This window comes from Eubalaena glacialis, chromosome X (assembly GCF_028564815.1).
Source record: "Eubalaena glacialis isolate mEubGla1 chromosome X, mEubGla1.1.hap2.+ XY, whole genome shotgun sequence".
NCBI lineage: Eukaryota > Metazoa > Chordata > Mammalia > Artiodactyla > Balaenidae > Eubalaena > Eubalaena glacialis.
In genome coordinates, this window is record NC_083736.1 from 137,123,073 (window position 1) to 137,139,756 (window position 16,684).

The 16,684-nt window shown below is 45.4% G+C and overlaps 1 protein-coding gene across 1 annotated transcript in view; it reads right to left on the reverse strand.

Annotated features, from left to right (window-relative positions):
- The window catches only part of MECP2 (methyl-CpG binding protein 2), a 52,375-nt gene extending 36,949 nt beyond the window's left edge, over positions 1-15,426 (reverse strand). Inside the window, exon 1 of the mRNA XM_061178519.1 lies at positions 15,298-15,426. Within this exon, the coding sequence (XP_061034502.1) occupies positions 15,298-15,359 (62 nt within the window). The 5' untranslated portion in view covers positions 15,360-15,426. The remainder of the gene's footprint in view (positions 1-15,297) is intronic.
- Between the last annotated feature and the right edge of the window lie 1,258 nt (positions 15,427-16,684).

The following is a 16,684-nucleotide window of genomic DNA, read 5'->3' on the forward strand; positions in this document are numbered from 1 at the left end:
ACGCAGCCAAAAATAAATAAATAAATAAATTTAAAAATCCTGCGCCCAGCTCGTCAACCTCTCACCCTGCATCTCTGTCATCCTCCCACCCCTGCTCTGCTCCAGCCACACAGGGCTGCTTAAGTATCTCTGATGGTTAAGCTCCTGCCAGACTCAGGGCTTTCACACATGCTCTTCTCCATCGGGAAAGCCCTCCTCCACTCTGTGCTTTGCCCATGTCTGTTCACCCCTTGGTTCCCCGTTTCAGCACTGCCTCCTTAGGGCAGGCCTCCTTATCCCTCCCAAGGCTCGGCTGTTCCTCCATTACATATAATCACAGTGAACATTCCCCCCAACTTGTCCTTTAGAGCACTTAACCCATTGTAATTACATAATTACTTGTGAATTATTTAAAGTCTGTCTCTCCAGCCAAACTTAAGCTCCATGAGGAGAGATACCAATCTGTCTCAGTCACCCTACAGCCTGCCTACCACAGTGCCCCAGGTACTGTAGACACCTGACTCCATCATGGAATGAATGGCTGGATGACAGCCTGATGAACTGCATATCCTTCAGCACGGAGCAGCAAGGAACTCAGTACTTAAACTGAACTGTATTGGTCAGATGAAAAAGTTATGAAATGTGGAACAATTCCATCATTTAGAATTAAGTGTCATTGTAACAAATAGGCCTATGAAACATGCAGTATTTCCTAGTGTTGGTGAGAAAGCTGTTTAATATGTCACCCAAAGTCCCACTGCATCCATCAGTGAAGTGACCTGTGGCGAGGACTGAGGTCTTAGTGGAGATGCTGGGAAGTTGTTGGTTCTGGGGTACATTTTGAATGTAGAGGCCCACAGGACTTGCTGGTGAATTAGAGAAAGGTGAGGAAAAGAAGAGAATCAAGGACAACTCCTAGGATTTTAGATTGGTAACTGGGTGGATGCTGATGTTATTTAATGAGATAGAAACTAGGAAGAGAAGCATATTTGAAGGGGGAAAAAAAAAGCAAAGAGTTCTGTTTGGGACTTGTTATGTTTGAGATGTCTATGAGCAACTCCAGGGAAAATACTGAAGAGGCCATCCAATGTGGGGCTCAAGTGAGAGGTTAGAGACGCAAGCTGGAGACACAGGCACAGAGTAGAATGGTCAGCACACAGCCATACCCATCATCTGGAGCAATGAAAGCACAGAAACAATGGAAACAACCCTAATTAAATCAAGGTATAGCCATCAATAAAATGTCAGGTGGTCATTAAAAATGATGTAAAAACATTATTCAGGGACTTCCCTGGTGGTCCAGTGGTTAAGACTCTGCGCTCCCAATGCAGGGGGCCCGGGTTCAGTCCCTGGTCAGGGAACTAGATCCTGCATGCCTCAACTAAAGATTCCGTGTGCCACAACTAAAAGATCCCACACGCCGCAACTAAAGATCCCACATGTCGCAACTAAGACCCGGTGCAGCCAAATAAATAAATATTTAAAAAAAAAAAAAAAACAGTCCTTCTGTAAAAAACAAACAAACATTATCCAGACGTTATCTATCTGTAGACGGCAGATTTATGGGCAATTCTTACTTTTCCTCTTTCTATATTTTCTAAAAAACATTTTTTTTCATGAAACAGATATTTTATAATTAGAAAATACAATTAAGTTATTTTCATTTTAGGGAAAAGCAATGATATTATGTTTTTAGTGAGATGGAAAGATATCTACAACATTATCATTGAGGAAAGAAGGCAAGTTACAACAGCACATACTATATGATCCCATTTATCTAAAACAACATATATGCATGCACACAGGTGCATAAGGAAGACTCTAGAAGGATGTTTAAAATACCAATAGCAAAGGTAACTTTTAGGCTATTATTTGCCAGTTGTAGTTGCATTACACTTTGCACAGTATCTGGAAAACACTAAATGTGTTCATAAAAAATATTTGATATAATAATTTGAACTAAGTTTTAATGTCATTCTGTCTCTCTTTATTGCACCTGTGCTTTAGGGCTTTCCCTGATCTCTTTCCCCAACACAGTGACCACTCAAGTGCTGGCTGGCTGTTCTTGTATTTGTAGTTGCACAGTATAATGGACACAACCGGCATTCTTAACCTTTTTATGCCATGGGCCCTTTTGGCCCTCTGAACCACTCTTCAGAAGAATGTTTTGAAGTGCATAAAATAAAATGCATAGAAATTGATTAACAACTTACTTTGAGAATTGGTGCTAGAGTAATGTGCTTCTTTAGTAAACCACTAAACAGCCAGATCTACAGGTGGGTCTAATAACTAGTCTGAATTGTGATGAACACAAGTGATATTTCAAAATCTCTGTAATTGTAATATGATATGAAAGCATCTTTGATCTCTATTGGTGACAAAATCACAGGTACTCCTAATACTACCATGGTCTGCTGTCTATATTTGTCATTAAATTTTCAGTGAGAGGTTAGTGAAAATAAAGATGGAGTGTTTTTCCCATCCAAGGTTATAGAACCCCTGACTTCTCAACCCTGAGTCGGAACCCTCAGTCTAGAAAGATACACACCAAACAGTAACAGCAGTTTCCTCTGCATGGTGGAATTTTCAGAGTGATTTCCATACGCATTTTCTAAATTTTCTACAATGATGCCTTACTTATGTAATTAAAAAATAAAGAGTGTAATGAATAGTTTTTGTTTGGTTGTTCATTCTGTTTTGTCTTAAACAACCTGGAAGAGTGGTTAAGAAATTTTATACAGTTGCTTACAAGCTGTATTAACATTTTCTTACAGAGTGATACCACTTAAAAAAGACTTTCAACCTTCCCTAACTACTTATTATGATGAATTGAATCATTCCTGTGTTCTTACAAGCCTAGAAAAAAATTCACTAGAATTATTTATTCTGGAGTTAAAAGGAACAAAAAGACAAACTGTCACAACTGCAGACATTTGTCTATTTTTTTGCCAAGTGTAATTCCAAAAACAGCTGAAAATATTAGAGCGAATTAGTACTTAATATGGACTAATAGCTTCTGCTGTTTACAAAAACACAAACCCCACAAACACACAGAAATTTATATTTTAAAAATAAGTTACTAAAAATGTATATACAAATTTAAAGTACAACTTTTCAAGGAAATGTCAAAACTTAAGTACCACTAGAAACCCCAGAAAAATGAAAATGCTTTAATTTTTCAAAAATAATTTACATGTAGAAAGTCAGCCCATGCTGAAAAGTGCTCAAGTTGGTGTCTTAGCAGCAACGTGAAATGTTGCAAAGGAGATGGGAATGAAGGGAAATGTGCATATCCCAGAAGCCTTCTTTGATTTCTTTCAAATCTAAAAATAAAACCTTCGGACTGTTCTATTAATAAGTCTGGAAAATGGATGCCTTTTTTTGTGGAAAGCTTTCACAAACACAGAAATAAAAATATCTTCTTCTCGGTTAATAGACCCAAAGGATGTAAACATAAACCAGATGTCAATCCTTGTTTCTCCACAATTCCATTCTCCCTCAGGGCTCTGGTGGGACTTTGGTTGTAAAGATGTTTCCACAGCACAAGGAGACATGTTAAATGAATGAAGGTCTGCACAGAGCAACATGGACCAGGCTCAAAAGGCCAAGTATAGCGTGAAAAGAGCGAGCTGCAGAATGTCACATACAGTAGGATACCATCCTGTAAATTTGCAAAACACTTTTGAATGTTATATACTGGCACGTGGAACACAGCATAGAGCACGCATGGGGAGTATGCCCATCACCTTCGGGGGACAGGGCGGCAAGTGCAACCATAGGCTGGGGTGTCACTGGAGTTGTCCCATTCGAGTTCCATAAGGGGAGGCTGACGTGAACTGGGCAAACTGCTAACATTTCCGGAGTATGAAGAGAAAGTACCCGAGTCTACCCCCCGAGTAGAGTGCAGAGGACAGGGAGGAAGAGGGCCAGGAGGCCTGTGGGAAGGCAGGACCTGAGAAGCAGCAGGCTTGGGATGGCCTGCAGGAGCGCGAGCGCGGAGCAGCGGGCGCCAAGGAGCCCACCTCCCGAGCCCGGGCTCGCGGGGATGATGGTGGCACCGTCCACAGGGATGCATCAGGGTGGACCTGGTCCTTGACAAGACGGGAGTGAGCTTGTTCATGCACTGCTTCCTTCACCACGAAAGTCTTGGCAAAAGAATAATAAATAAAAATCAGAACTAAGCAGTGCGTTTGGTCCCATAGTTGACTCACACGCCAGGCAAGCTGTCTCCCTCCTCGCAATATCGAGTATCAGAGTGAAGCCCTGGGGCAGAAGTGGAGGGAAGAAAGGTTCCAGGAAGAGGTCTGGAGCAGGAGTCCCAGGGGCCTGATGGGTAGGAGACCAGCAGATTCAGGGCAGATGGCCTCGAGAGCAGGGGCGGGGTCGGGGGAACAGGCCGGGTGGCCAGAGCGCCTGGCACGGCCTCCGGGGGCTCCGGGGGCTCTCAGAGTGCGGCGGCTCGGAAGGAAAGCTGAGCCTATTTGGCACAGCCGGCGCAGCTGTGTCTGATCTCCCACCAGCACACTCTGCCAGCGCAGCTGCTCCGAGACCCCTGCCTGTCTCATCCCCGCACCCTGAGCCCTCGCGGCCAGCCTGACAGCTCTCTCTTATGCGAGCCTGCAGACGGGCTGCTCTCTCCTCCACACATACCTTCTCCTGGACTAGCTAATGTTGCCTTATCGTTCAGGTCTGGGGTGGGGGGGTCACTTTTCAAAGAAGTCTCTTCCCTGACCCTACCCTGAAGTCTAGGTGGGATCCCTCTAATATTTATGTGCACCCTCAGTGGCCACTGTAGCATTTAGCCCCTTGTAAAGTAATGGCCTATTTGCCTGTCTGTCTTCCTTTAGACCACAAGACCACTGAGGCTAGGAACAGTCCCTAGCATCTAGGACAGGAACTGACAAATAACAGATGCTCAATTAGTACAGGGTAAATGAATAAAGTATTGCAATATAAGAGTAGCATGCTCAAAGACAAATGAAGCAACTGCAATATGGTCCTGGATATTCCTTACGCATATTACAATACAAAAAAGACAGAACGTCCAGCCGCTGCGGCACTCTTCAACCCTGAGTCCCAAGGAGCCACTGCAACTTAGAACAGTACCAAAATAAAAATGCTCCATTTTCTTCAAGATTTCACAAACAAGAACAGGCTGAAGTTCCCCTTGCCAAGTAAAGGGTCCTGTCTCAGCCTCTGCTCACATGAGGTCATGAAATGGAAGCTTCCGAAGTTTTGCTTTCTCGTGCTAACTGCTAAAAGCAATTTCTTCCTAGCCTAATAAACAGCTCTCTAATCTCTAAAAATTGCAGTGCAGTCATACATTTTTGTGCTTATCTACTCATATGTAGTTTTTTCTCTAAAACTCTGCAATTAAAAGGCCATCCTTGATTTAGCAATATCTATCAAAGTTTAAAATGCATATATCCTTTGACCCGGCAAGTTCCATCTCTAGGAATTTCTCCTACAGATAAACTTGGCTGTGAGCAAAATGGTATTATGTAAAAAACTATTCACTACTGCATTAATGAAATAAAAAACACTGGAAACATAAATATCCAGCAAGAGAAAACCACTTAAAGAAATTATGGTGCATCCATAATGGACTACTACCCCAACCCTTAAAAAGAGTGACGTGGCTCTATAGAAACTGATACCGAACAATCACCAAGATATATTAACTAAAGAGAGCAAACTCTGCAAATACGCACAGTATTTTACTGTTTGGTAAAAAAACACACACCTTTGTGTGTGTAGACACATACATAAAATATATACATAAACACATATATAAAAACATATAATAACATGAGGTATCTAGAAGAGTCAATTTCACAGGAGACAGGAAGTAGAAGAGTGATTGCCAGGGGCTGGGGGAGGAAGGAAGAATGGGGAGTTATGGTTTAAAGGGGACCATTTCAGTTTTGCAAGATAAAAAGGGTTCTGGAGATACACAGTGGTGATGGTTGCACAACAATGAAAATGTACTTAATGTCACTAAACTGTACACTTAATAATGGCTAAAACAGTAAATTTTACGTTATGACTATTTTACCACAATTTAAAAATTACACACACACACAGATTAATAAGAAACTGGTAATGATGACTGCCTTCAGGGAGATAAATGGATGTCTGGGGACAGAGTGGCAAGGAGATCTTACACCATGTAACCTTTTGTACCACCTTTTTCATTCCGTACTATATACCTAACTATTCTAAAACATCATTAAAAAACCTCCTCAGCCTTATACAAGAAGCCTTTTCCTTAATCACAAATCATTTATATCATTTAAGTAAAAAAAAAAAAAAAAAAATCAGGATTCCACTTCAGTTTTGAGGGTATTTATTAGATTTAAATGATACAAGTTGCAAAAAATTACACTTGTTCCCCTAAGATTATATTCACCAAAATCCTGTCTTTATTTTTATCAGCTATTACAGAAAGCTTCAAAATCATCATAGAAGAAAATTACCATTTTTATCAGTACGCAACTTTTATTCCATCACAACCAAGCCAGCTGAATATAGAACTATTTTAACAGCAAAAAGCCCTCATCATAAATCAAGACATAAATCAGCCTGCAATTACATGAGTTAGAAAACAAACTATGCTTATGTTGCAGTCTACCCTAAAGCTTTAACTTCTATGTCAGAATTTAAAACACACACATGCACACACACACACCCTCTGGATTCCTCCTAGTTTATCTAAAACCTACTTTTGTGAAGATCCACTATTTTCTTGAGTCTTCCGGAATGAGCACTGTAGCCATGCAGTTGGCATCACGACCTCTGTAGCCTCCCCCGGCACCCCTTGCCCGGTCAAGAAGGTAGTACTTGCAGGGCCCAGCACCGTCCCTGGCTCAAAGCAGGGGCTAAAATATTTGTTGGGTGAATGAATAAATGATTATCTGCTGACAGGCTTGCCATCAAGCCTCACAAAGAAAAAATTCAGAAAGAAAAAAGTAAGAGATGCTTCGTTCACCTGAAGTCAGCATATGATACACGTGAAGACCAGATGACTGGTTCACCAAATGGCTATGATACAACTGGCTAGGTGGGCTCTAGACCTCATCCCACCGCAAAGTTAAATACAAAAACAAGTATTTTAAATACCATACAAAAAACACAGGACAACTTACCTATAAGATTCTTTTGCATGTATCAAATATGTATATATGAATATAGCACATCATCAAGTTTTTTAGGAAGAAAGTAAATACAGATGCACATTGTCATGTTTTTAGAGTAGGAAAGGACTTTTTAAGTATAAAAGCAAAAGAAGAAACCATAACAGAAATTTTATATATCAAAAAGACAAGCAGGATCAAAAGATAAATGACATGGGTTTCCCTGGTGGCGCAGTGGTTAAGAATCCGCCTGCCAATGCAGGGGACACGGGTTCGAGCCCTGGTTGGGGAAGATCCCACATGCTGCGGAGCAACTAAGCCCGTGCGCCACAACTACGGAGCCTGCGCTCTAGAGCCCGCGAGCCACAACTACTGAAGCCCGCGCGCCTAGAGCCGGTGCTGCGCAACAAGAGAAGCCACCGCAATGAGAAGCCCGCGCACTGCAACAAAGAGCAGCCCCGCTCGCCGCAACTAGAGAAAGCCCACACGCAGCAACGAAGACCCAACGCAGCCAAAAAAAAAAAAAAACGACAAAGTAGGAAGAATATCTGCATGATGACAAAGAATTTCCTTAATACATTAAGAGTTCTTATAAATTGACTTAAAAAGAAATACCCTGAGGGAAGGATAAATGCAGAATATGAACAGGCAATTCACAAAGACCAAATACAAATGGCCAATGACTACTGACATTCAGCCCCAGTAATAACCCAAGGAGCACAAATTTAAAAGATGGATATCCAATTCTAGGAGGGTATGGGAACTGGCACTTTCTAAGACTGTCGTGGAAAATGGGATAGACATTTTGGAAGGTGATGTGGTAGTACCCACCAGTAACTCCAAGTCTAGGCAGCCATTCTTCAAAAAGACTGGCACATGAGGAAGTTCAATCCAACAGCCTCTTAAAAAGTGAACCATTGGGAAAACCAATAGGGGGACAACACATGATAGTAAATTGGCACCAAACCACGCTGCTATTAAACAGAAATGAGGCAGAGAAACGTATCACATGGATAGACGCAGAATACGTACAATACCATTCTTGTTTTGTCAGAAGTACAAAAGGTGCATACTGGCGTAGCCTGAGAAGACGATTCAGAAGGATCTATGTCAAGCTATTAACAGCGGTTACCCTGGGCAGTGGGTACGGAGAGTAATGGGGAGCTTTCGCTTTTTTACTTGATATACTTTAAAATGGTTTGAATTTTCTATAAAAAGCATGTATTATTTTTATAATTTCTTAAAAAGGAAGAGAAAAATAGCAAGATATCAAGCACTTATCTATTAAAAACAGGTTCTGTCCTTTGAGAATTACCTTCAAAGTTCCTTGAAGCTCAAATGGCCGTGTCTTTCCCATTCATAAGTAATAAGAGATATTTTTAAAAACATCTCTTCCTTTCTACATTTCTTAGAAGAAACTGTACAGAGTCACCACTGTCTTCTAAAATCCATTCGTAATCTGAGAAAAAGACTATTAAAAACATAAATCACCCCCTCAGGCCTAATATCTATCAGAAGAAACCCATTCACTGCCTATATTACATTTAGTCCACACAATTTCTGAGACAATGCACAAAGTGCCAGCCACAGAACTCCCACCAGCATAAATACGTGCGTACAAAGAACGCCCTGTCGGCAGGGCCCAGAGCACAGCCCGCAGCGGTAAATGGGAATGACAATTTGAGTCACAGGATCAGGAGTGAAACCGAACTTGGGACTTGGAGGCAGTGTGATGCTCTTCACTTCCTTCTACACCTTTTATTCTCTGCCACCCAAACTCTGCCCCTCGCACAGCCCCGAAATGGGCGATCTGTTACGGATGTCCACACGGCTTTACACTGAGGCGTCAGAAACCACTAGAGAGATACAGCAAAGTGCTACTTGAGGGTCTCAGCTGGAATCACAATGGCAGCATATGTGTAAACTCACATTTTTTCTTAGGAAAAGAAATGGAAAAATCAAATTAGAACGTTCTGTCTTACCACATGGAATGTTTGAAATCCGGATGTCAAAACATCAAATGTGGAGTGACCCCTACTCTAAAAAAGCTTAAGATATTGAGCCAGACAGTTGAGAAATTAGGGAACCACTCATTTTTACGAAATTAAAGTCCACGAAGTGGCGCCAAAGTAGCCCAAAGCGCGGCTGATAGAGCCTCTGAGTGTCAGACTCCAATGACTTAGCTTCCCAGCTTTTCAAAAGGCATTCATTCTGCTCTAGAGTCTCAAGAGCCAGAAGTGTATCTGGGTGTTCTCTGCAGTCCCCGTGGGAGGAGTGCGGCAAGCACACACCATTAGCCATGGGCTCCGCTGTCTGGCAACGGCTTTCAGGATGTCATCCTTCTAGGGGACCACACACCAGTTCCCATGTCTGAAAATGCATTACCGCCACTCACTAATGTTGACCAGGAAGTCATTTACCCAAGACCAAAGCAAACAAAGCACAGTGCTGAAGGCCGCTAGGCGACAGCAGTAGCGGCAAGTGAAGAGCTCAGTCAAAGCGCTCTCAGCTCAGCTGACCTGCTTGAAGGTGAACTGAAGGTGCAGGTCACCAGTTCCAGCTCTAATCTGACACCCGCCCCCAGATCACACTGTGGCTACCAAGTAGCCCTACCCAAACTGACCTTTCAGGGCTCAGGGAAGTGACTTTTTTTTATTATATGGCACAGTTTGGCACAGTTATGTCTTTAGTCTTTGGGGTACTTTTATACTGTCCAAGAGTAGTATAACTTGTTTTATTCCTTTTTTTTTTTTTAAAAACAGATGGCCAAACCAGGACATATACTAAAAAAAAAAAAAGGAAGGTTACTTACCTGAGCCCTAACATTCCAGCTACCATGGAATCTTGTTGGAGCTGGTCTACAGAAGCAAGATGTATTCTGGGGAGTCACATGTCACATCAAAGCAGGAACTGGTGAGTCTGTATTTTTATGGAGCCTAAAACAAAGAAAATCGTAAGTTGAAAGCCCCCATTGTGCTCCACGACCTTTTTCCCAGGGCTATTTGGGACATTTTGAAGATAAACACACAGACAAAGTACTATGCTATTTCCCGGCTTACCTAGCTAGAAACAAAGAATAAACTGCAATTTACTGACATATAACACATGGTGCTAAAATAAAGGAAAGACTCATGCATGTTAGAACCGACACTATTACAGGTCTTGTCACCTCTGAGGGAAATTTTGACACTATAAAGCATACCGTTAGTAGAGATCTCTGGTTAGTATTTCTTGCAACATGTCATACAGAAATACTCAGGGAGAGAAGACATGTTCAAGAGAACATGCAACGTCAAAATGTCATCCCAAGAAGAACACATGAAATCCAGAGGCAAAGTCTCCCTTCATTTTAAAGCAGCTGAAGTTGCAACAAGCTGCTGTAACATCACATAAAGGGGCTTTAACCGTGAGAGAAAAAAGGCAGCACCAACAGAAACCAAGTGCCCTGGGAGATCCAAAGCTATCCTCAAAAATACACAATTCTGTTTTAGAGCAATCACTTTTAAGCCTCTTAGATCAGGAAATCGAAATGTTCAACAAACTGGGTTAATAGCTTGATAGTTTCTACTTTGCTTTTGAACACATGTTCAAAAAAGATCTTTTGTCACTCTATTTTTTATCAAGATAACCATCATTTCCTTGTTAAACGTAAACTGCCCCATATTAGCTAATCTCTGATACCTTGCTGGCCCAAGAGTAGCACTTTTATCTTTAGACTAAAAAAAGCCTAGAGTGTATAACTTAGAGACGCTTCACACAAACAATTACTCATGTAATCAAACCCAGAGGAAGGGCAACACCAACCAAGTCTTTTACTGCTGGTCTGTAACTACCAGGATGGTACCTGGAATTATCTGTTGAGGTGCAGTGAGGCCTTTAATTCCCTTAAACATTCGAGCCATAGAACACTTTGAAATCCCAGAAGTCAAGGTTACAGTATTACTCAGTTAGCTATATAATAAAAATCAAACTGGCACCCTGGCTGGGAGGCCCTGGAAAAGCCACAACTTCTCACAGCTGCATTTTTTTTTTTTTGGTAAATTGCATTTTTATTTGTAAACTGAGGGAGCTGGACTAAGGTTCCTCTAGCTCTGAAATTTTAAGATCTCTGATAACTCAAGATTCCATGGAGAAAAAAAAAGAGCCAGCAAATGAGAGCACTTAGGTGAAGACCCAATAAAGCAATGATTTGCAGGTCCATATCCATAGTGCCCCCAGCTCTTAGGCACAGAAGCCAACTGAACTCTTCCTAAGGATTGCTCCCGAGTCCAGACCTCTGCAGTACTGTAAAACAGCTATGCTAAAGACACATTCATACACCAGCAGAACCAACATGTGTGCCTTGAAGAAGTGAAAAAGGCCAAGGCTTTATTCTGTAATGGAACGGTCACAACCCCCCTTAAACATGGGAGTGGGCATGCCCTGCCAACCCCCCAATTCCCATTCCCACTCAGTTCCCCCACACACCATACCAACCATCAAACGGGTGGAACCAGGTATTTAAGCAATGGCATGCAAATCAAGCTTTCAATAAGAAGAGGTTCCTTGCCAGAGAAAGGCAGAAGAGACCAGGTAAAGGCAGAAGAGCACAACTTTTGTGTCAGTGAGTCCAAGGAAGAGGAATTCATTTACATCCGTCCTACCCGAAATGAGGTAAAGGCACAGCGGTGACAATGGCAGTTTGACTGGAGAGGGCTGGTACAGAAGCACTGAGGACAAGGTCCTTCCATTGGAGCGGCAGTAATGCTCTACCCAAGAAAAAAGGTTGCGTCTGCCGGCCACATAAGGCTGGTCTGCATGCATGTCACCAGAGCAGAGGGTGGTGAGAACAAGCAGGTGTCCTGCCACGCTCCCTGGAACCACCAGTCTAGGACTAATGCTTTATCACTTCTGCACTTAAAACACTAGTTACTACAAATGCCAAACATTTTCTGTGCTTTTCTTCTTCTCATAGATAACTTGGGCAGGCTGGCCACAAACTGCTCTTAGCCAATTAAAAGCTTTTCACTGATATTCACCTTTATAAAAGATTACAGGGCTTCCCTGGTGGCACAGTGGTTAAGAATCCGCCTGCCAGTGCAGGGGACACGGGTTCGAGACCTGGTCCGGGAAGATCCCACATGCCGCGGAGCAACTAAGCCCGTGCGCCACAGCTACTGAGCCTGCGCTCTAGAGCCCATGAGCCACAAGTACTGAGCCCGCGTGCCCCAACTACTGAAGCCCGCGTGCCTAGAGCCCGTGCTCCGCAACAAAAGAAGCCACCGCAATGAGAAGCCCGCGCACCGCAACCAAGAGTAGCCCCCGCTCGCCGCACCTAGAGAAAGCCCGCGCGCAGCAACCAAGAGTAGCCCCCGCTCGCCGCACCTAGAGAAAGCCCGTGCGCAGCAACGAAGACCCAATGCAGCCAAAAATAAATAAATAAATAAATAAATGTTTTAAAAAAATAAAGAAAAGATTACAGGTTCCAGGAGACATCATTTATAATGTAAATAGTCCTGGGCAGGTGTATTAGTGGTGGAAACCGCCCTCAACTAAGGAACTGACACTTTTCCGTCTGCTCTTCTTTATTCTAGGTTCAAGAAGCGAGCTTCTCATGCCATCTCCACATGGGGGAAGGGGTATTCGGGTGGGGTAAAATCATATTGGACTCATCTAGCCACTTCTGTCAAATTCCACAGCTTGCCTCCCCACCCCACTAGATTCAGCCACACAAAGGCAGGGCAGGCAGGGAAACAATGGCTGTGGCTGGAAATCGCAAATAGAATGCAAAGTTGTGTTCTAACCCTCCTGAAACATAAGCAGCGCAGCGCAAAAGTTGGAGTACGGGTGGACTGCATCATGCTCTATCAAGTGAAACAAAGACCCGGGACTCTAGGTTTAAAGCATTCCAGGCAAATCTGTAACAGCAAAAAAAGAGCATGGTGTGATAGGCCAGTACTGGCAAGAAAGCCACAGAAGGTTTCTTCAAGCTGTTAGGACACGATGACTTCAGATGCCACCAATCACTCTGCAGAGAAACTATATTCTGGAAGCTGTCTGTGCAGTTTAAAGGGATAGGGATATGATGGAACAACTAACTGGAGGGGCACCCAAGGAGGCTAATGCACTGCCAATGACACAAAACAAAGCAGAGCCCTTGTCCTGTTACGTCTCAGGCTTAGACGTACAAACCTTGGAATCTTCGTCAAGTGAGCTTGTGTTATCTGTGTGTGCAGACGGGAATGCACCTCAGTGATCGGCCGGCCACCCGGCTGACAGGTCATGAATGGGTATTCTGTGGCAACTTATTTAATCAACTGTACTACTAGATTGACTGTGCCCTTTAAGGTTCTGATATAAGAACCTTATCTTCTGGGTAAGAAAATAAAAGCAAATATTTCCTAGGCTCCGTGACTCGGATTTTAAGTAGAAGTCCTAAAAAACCCATAAATAAGCCTATTTCCGTAAATCCCTGGTGGAAATTCCCAAAAGACCTAAAAAAATCCAGATTTTTTTTAAAAAAAATAAGGATCCAGCATATTTCAAAGGACCCAAGAGGAGAGGTTAATCTCATTGTTAGCTGAAATCACTCAGATGCAGATGAAAATTCCGGCCATGAAACCCAAACTTCTCCTGTATAGTAACTGCCTATTAACAATGAATTTTACTACCAAGGCCCAAATATGCTTCATTTTTGTAATATAACAAAATGCCTAAAACTTGCCAGAGTCCTACAAAGTGTAAGCCACTCAGCCTCCCAGGCCAGCAGGTTCGGTTCCACAATCACCAACCACCCCCTGAATTTGATCCTACCATCTTACAATTTGGGGCACTGATCCCGCACAGCAGAGACACAACGTGTGAATGGCTCTGCAGAGCCTGTTCCTGGAAAAACCAGAAGCACACATCTGCCTGACCATGAGTCAGGAATATCAATTTTGTGGTGGAGCCCATTTCTGCTGTGACCAATCCACACCGAACACACTCACAATAGAAGCGACGGCCACAGAGGTGTATTCCAGAGACAGCTTTTCCCCCTTGGATCCACACTCAGCAATGCCATGAACGGTCTCCTCTGTAAGAGCAATCTTTAGACTCTTCACAATGACCTTAAGTCTTCAGTGCAAAACCACAAAAACATTGCCACGCCACGAATAAGTCACCTGAGTTTCAGTTTGCGTGACTCAGTCAGAACCAAACTAAAAAGAAAATAAACTTTCAGGGACCAACTGATAGGAGCCACAGCGATGCGGTGAACTTGCCCCATCTGGTACTGGTGATCTTGAGCAGAGCACGCTCCAGGACTATGGAAGCCCGTCACATACTATGTCCCACTCCACTTATGTAACTGGAAGATCGCCGGCGAAGGGGGGGAGGATGGGAGGGCGCTCGTATTCTGAGGCCACGGCACCCCCAAAGGCCCTGGGGGCGCGCTCCCACCGAAGAGCCTCAGGTGCTGCCGGACACAGTCCCCTACCCACGGCTCCTGATGGCAACTATAACCGCCTCTTTCTGATGAGCTGTGGGGTCAGGAACACAATGTCTAGTGCCTTTTGTGGGTGGACAATAATTCCCACCTACTTGTTCCTGGTAGATGCGAAAGAAACTCGCTCGCAGTGGGGGCAGAAAGTCATGGAATGGGCGAGAAGGAGGGGGAGGCAAAGCCTGGAGATGGGGGTGAAAGCGCAGGAGCCCTTGTGGCGCACTCTCCCGACGGCAGGCGGACTGCGCACGCGCGCCAGTGGGGGGGCCGAGTAACGGGAGAGGGGGCGCGCGAGGGAGGGAGACGGGAAAGCGCGATCCAGGGAGAGGCCGGGGCCGCGGGCGCGCGACGGCGCCTCGGGCCCGAAGCCCCGCGAAGGGCACGACGCGCGCGCGCAGCCCCGACAGGCGAAACCCCGGCGACAGGGGTGCCCGCGGGGCCGGGGGCCGGGATGCGCGCCGAAGGCGGGAGGGCGGGGGTAACCAGGCGAAGGCAGCCCTGGGAGGCCGCGCCGAGGACGGTCACCCGCAAGTGCGGGTAACGGGCCGAGGGCGGGGGGGGGGGGGGGCGCCGTCACCAGCGGGAGGGGGAGGGTAGAGAGGAGGGACGCCATCCGCCAGCCGTGTCGCCCGACCCCGCGGGCCCCTCCCGCGCCACGTCCCGCCCCTACCCCCCGCCCCCCCAGCAAGGGTCCCCGCCCGCGGCCGCGGCGGTCCCACTCACAGTCTCTCCTCCTCGCCTCCTCCTCCTCCTCCGCTCGGCGCGGCAGCGGCGGCGGCGGCCATTTTCCGGACGGCTTTTACCACAGCCCTCTCTCCGAGAGGAGGGAGCGCGCGCGCCGCCGACGCCGGGACCCCGCACGGCCGACGTCGCGCCCCGCCCTCCCGGTCGGCCTGTGCGCTGCTGCACCTGCGCGCCCGCGCCCCGCCCCCGGCGCCGCTGCCAGCCGGCCCGCCATTGGGTGCGGCGGCCGGGGCGGGGCGGAGCCTCGGCGGCGACGCCTCCAATTGGCGGGAGTTCGTGTCCGTTCCGGCAAAGGAAAAAGGGGCGGACGCCCCGTCTAGCTGCCGATTGGCTGCCGACGGCCGTCATTTGGGGAAAAGAGGCGGCTTGGGTGCCGAGGGGCTGGTTTAGTGGGCGGAATTTGAATATTAAGGATTAATGGGATGCTGGGGCAAGTGAAGGCCTAGGCTCGGGACGCCTGTTTGTGCGGCCATCCCGGGCCCTTGACCTGCTGTCCACAAACACACAAAGTACGTTGCCATAAGCCTTTCACAGCACCCACGTTTTCTCAACATCACCACCTTCAGTACAAGCAGCAAAGTTGCCTGACATTGTTCCAGCCGAGGGACCTTGCTTTAAGAGGCCTACCCAATGCATTCTTTCATCTGAGCCTGCCTTGTGCCACACTCTCACAGGGGCAGGGAATAAACTGAACAACAAATCACAGCCTTGGCCTTCTTGAAACTCTGGTGGGGGGGGGCAGAGGGTGCATGCCAAGGCTGCATGAGACCTGTCATTGTTGGATGAGACGGTTTGGTGTGGGTGGGCAGAAGGGGTAGTGGGAGCACAAAGGAAGCAGCACTTGGCTCTGCCTGGAAGACATGATTTGGGACCTAAGATCCAGCAACGCTGGTATGGAAAAATATTTAAGAGTATGAGAAAAGTTTTAGCTAACGGAGTGTTCAGGATAGGACTGTTTGTCAAGGCGACCTTACTCTGATTCCAGCTGTCATCCAATTCATCCAATGCTCTTTGTGCTAGTTCCATGCTTGACAAGGAACCCTCTGACTCTGATGTCACTCCCCACCCCCCATTCATTTATTAGATCCCTGTTATGTGCCAGGCACTGTTCCAGGCTCTGGATGCACAGTACTGAACAAGACAGCAATCTAACATTCTTGTGGGGGAAGATTCATAGTAAACATACAAATAAGTATATAATATAATGTCACATAATGATAAGAACTTTGAGATAGATAAAGCAAGGGTGAAGGGGGTGCTATTTAGATATCCACAGTCTTTTGCTCTCATTTTATTCCCCCGTATGGTTATCTGAGGAGAGAAGAAGATTCCACACAAGTTCAAAGGCCCTGAGGAGAGACTATGC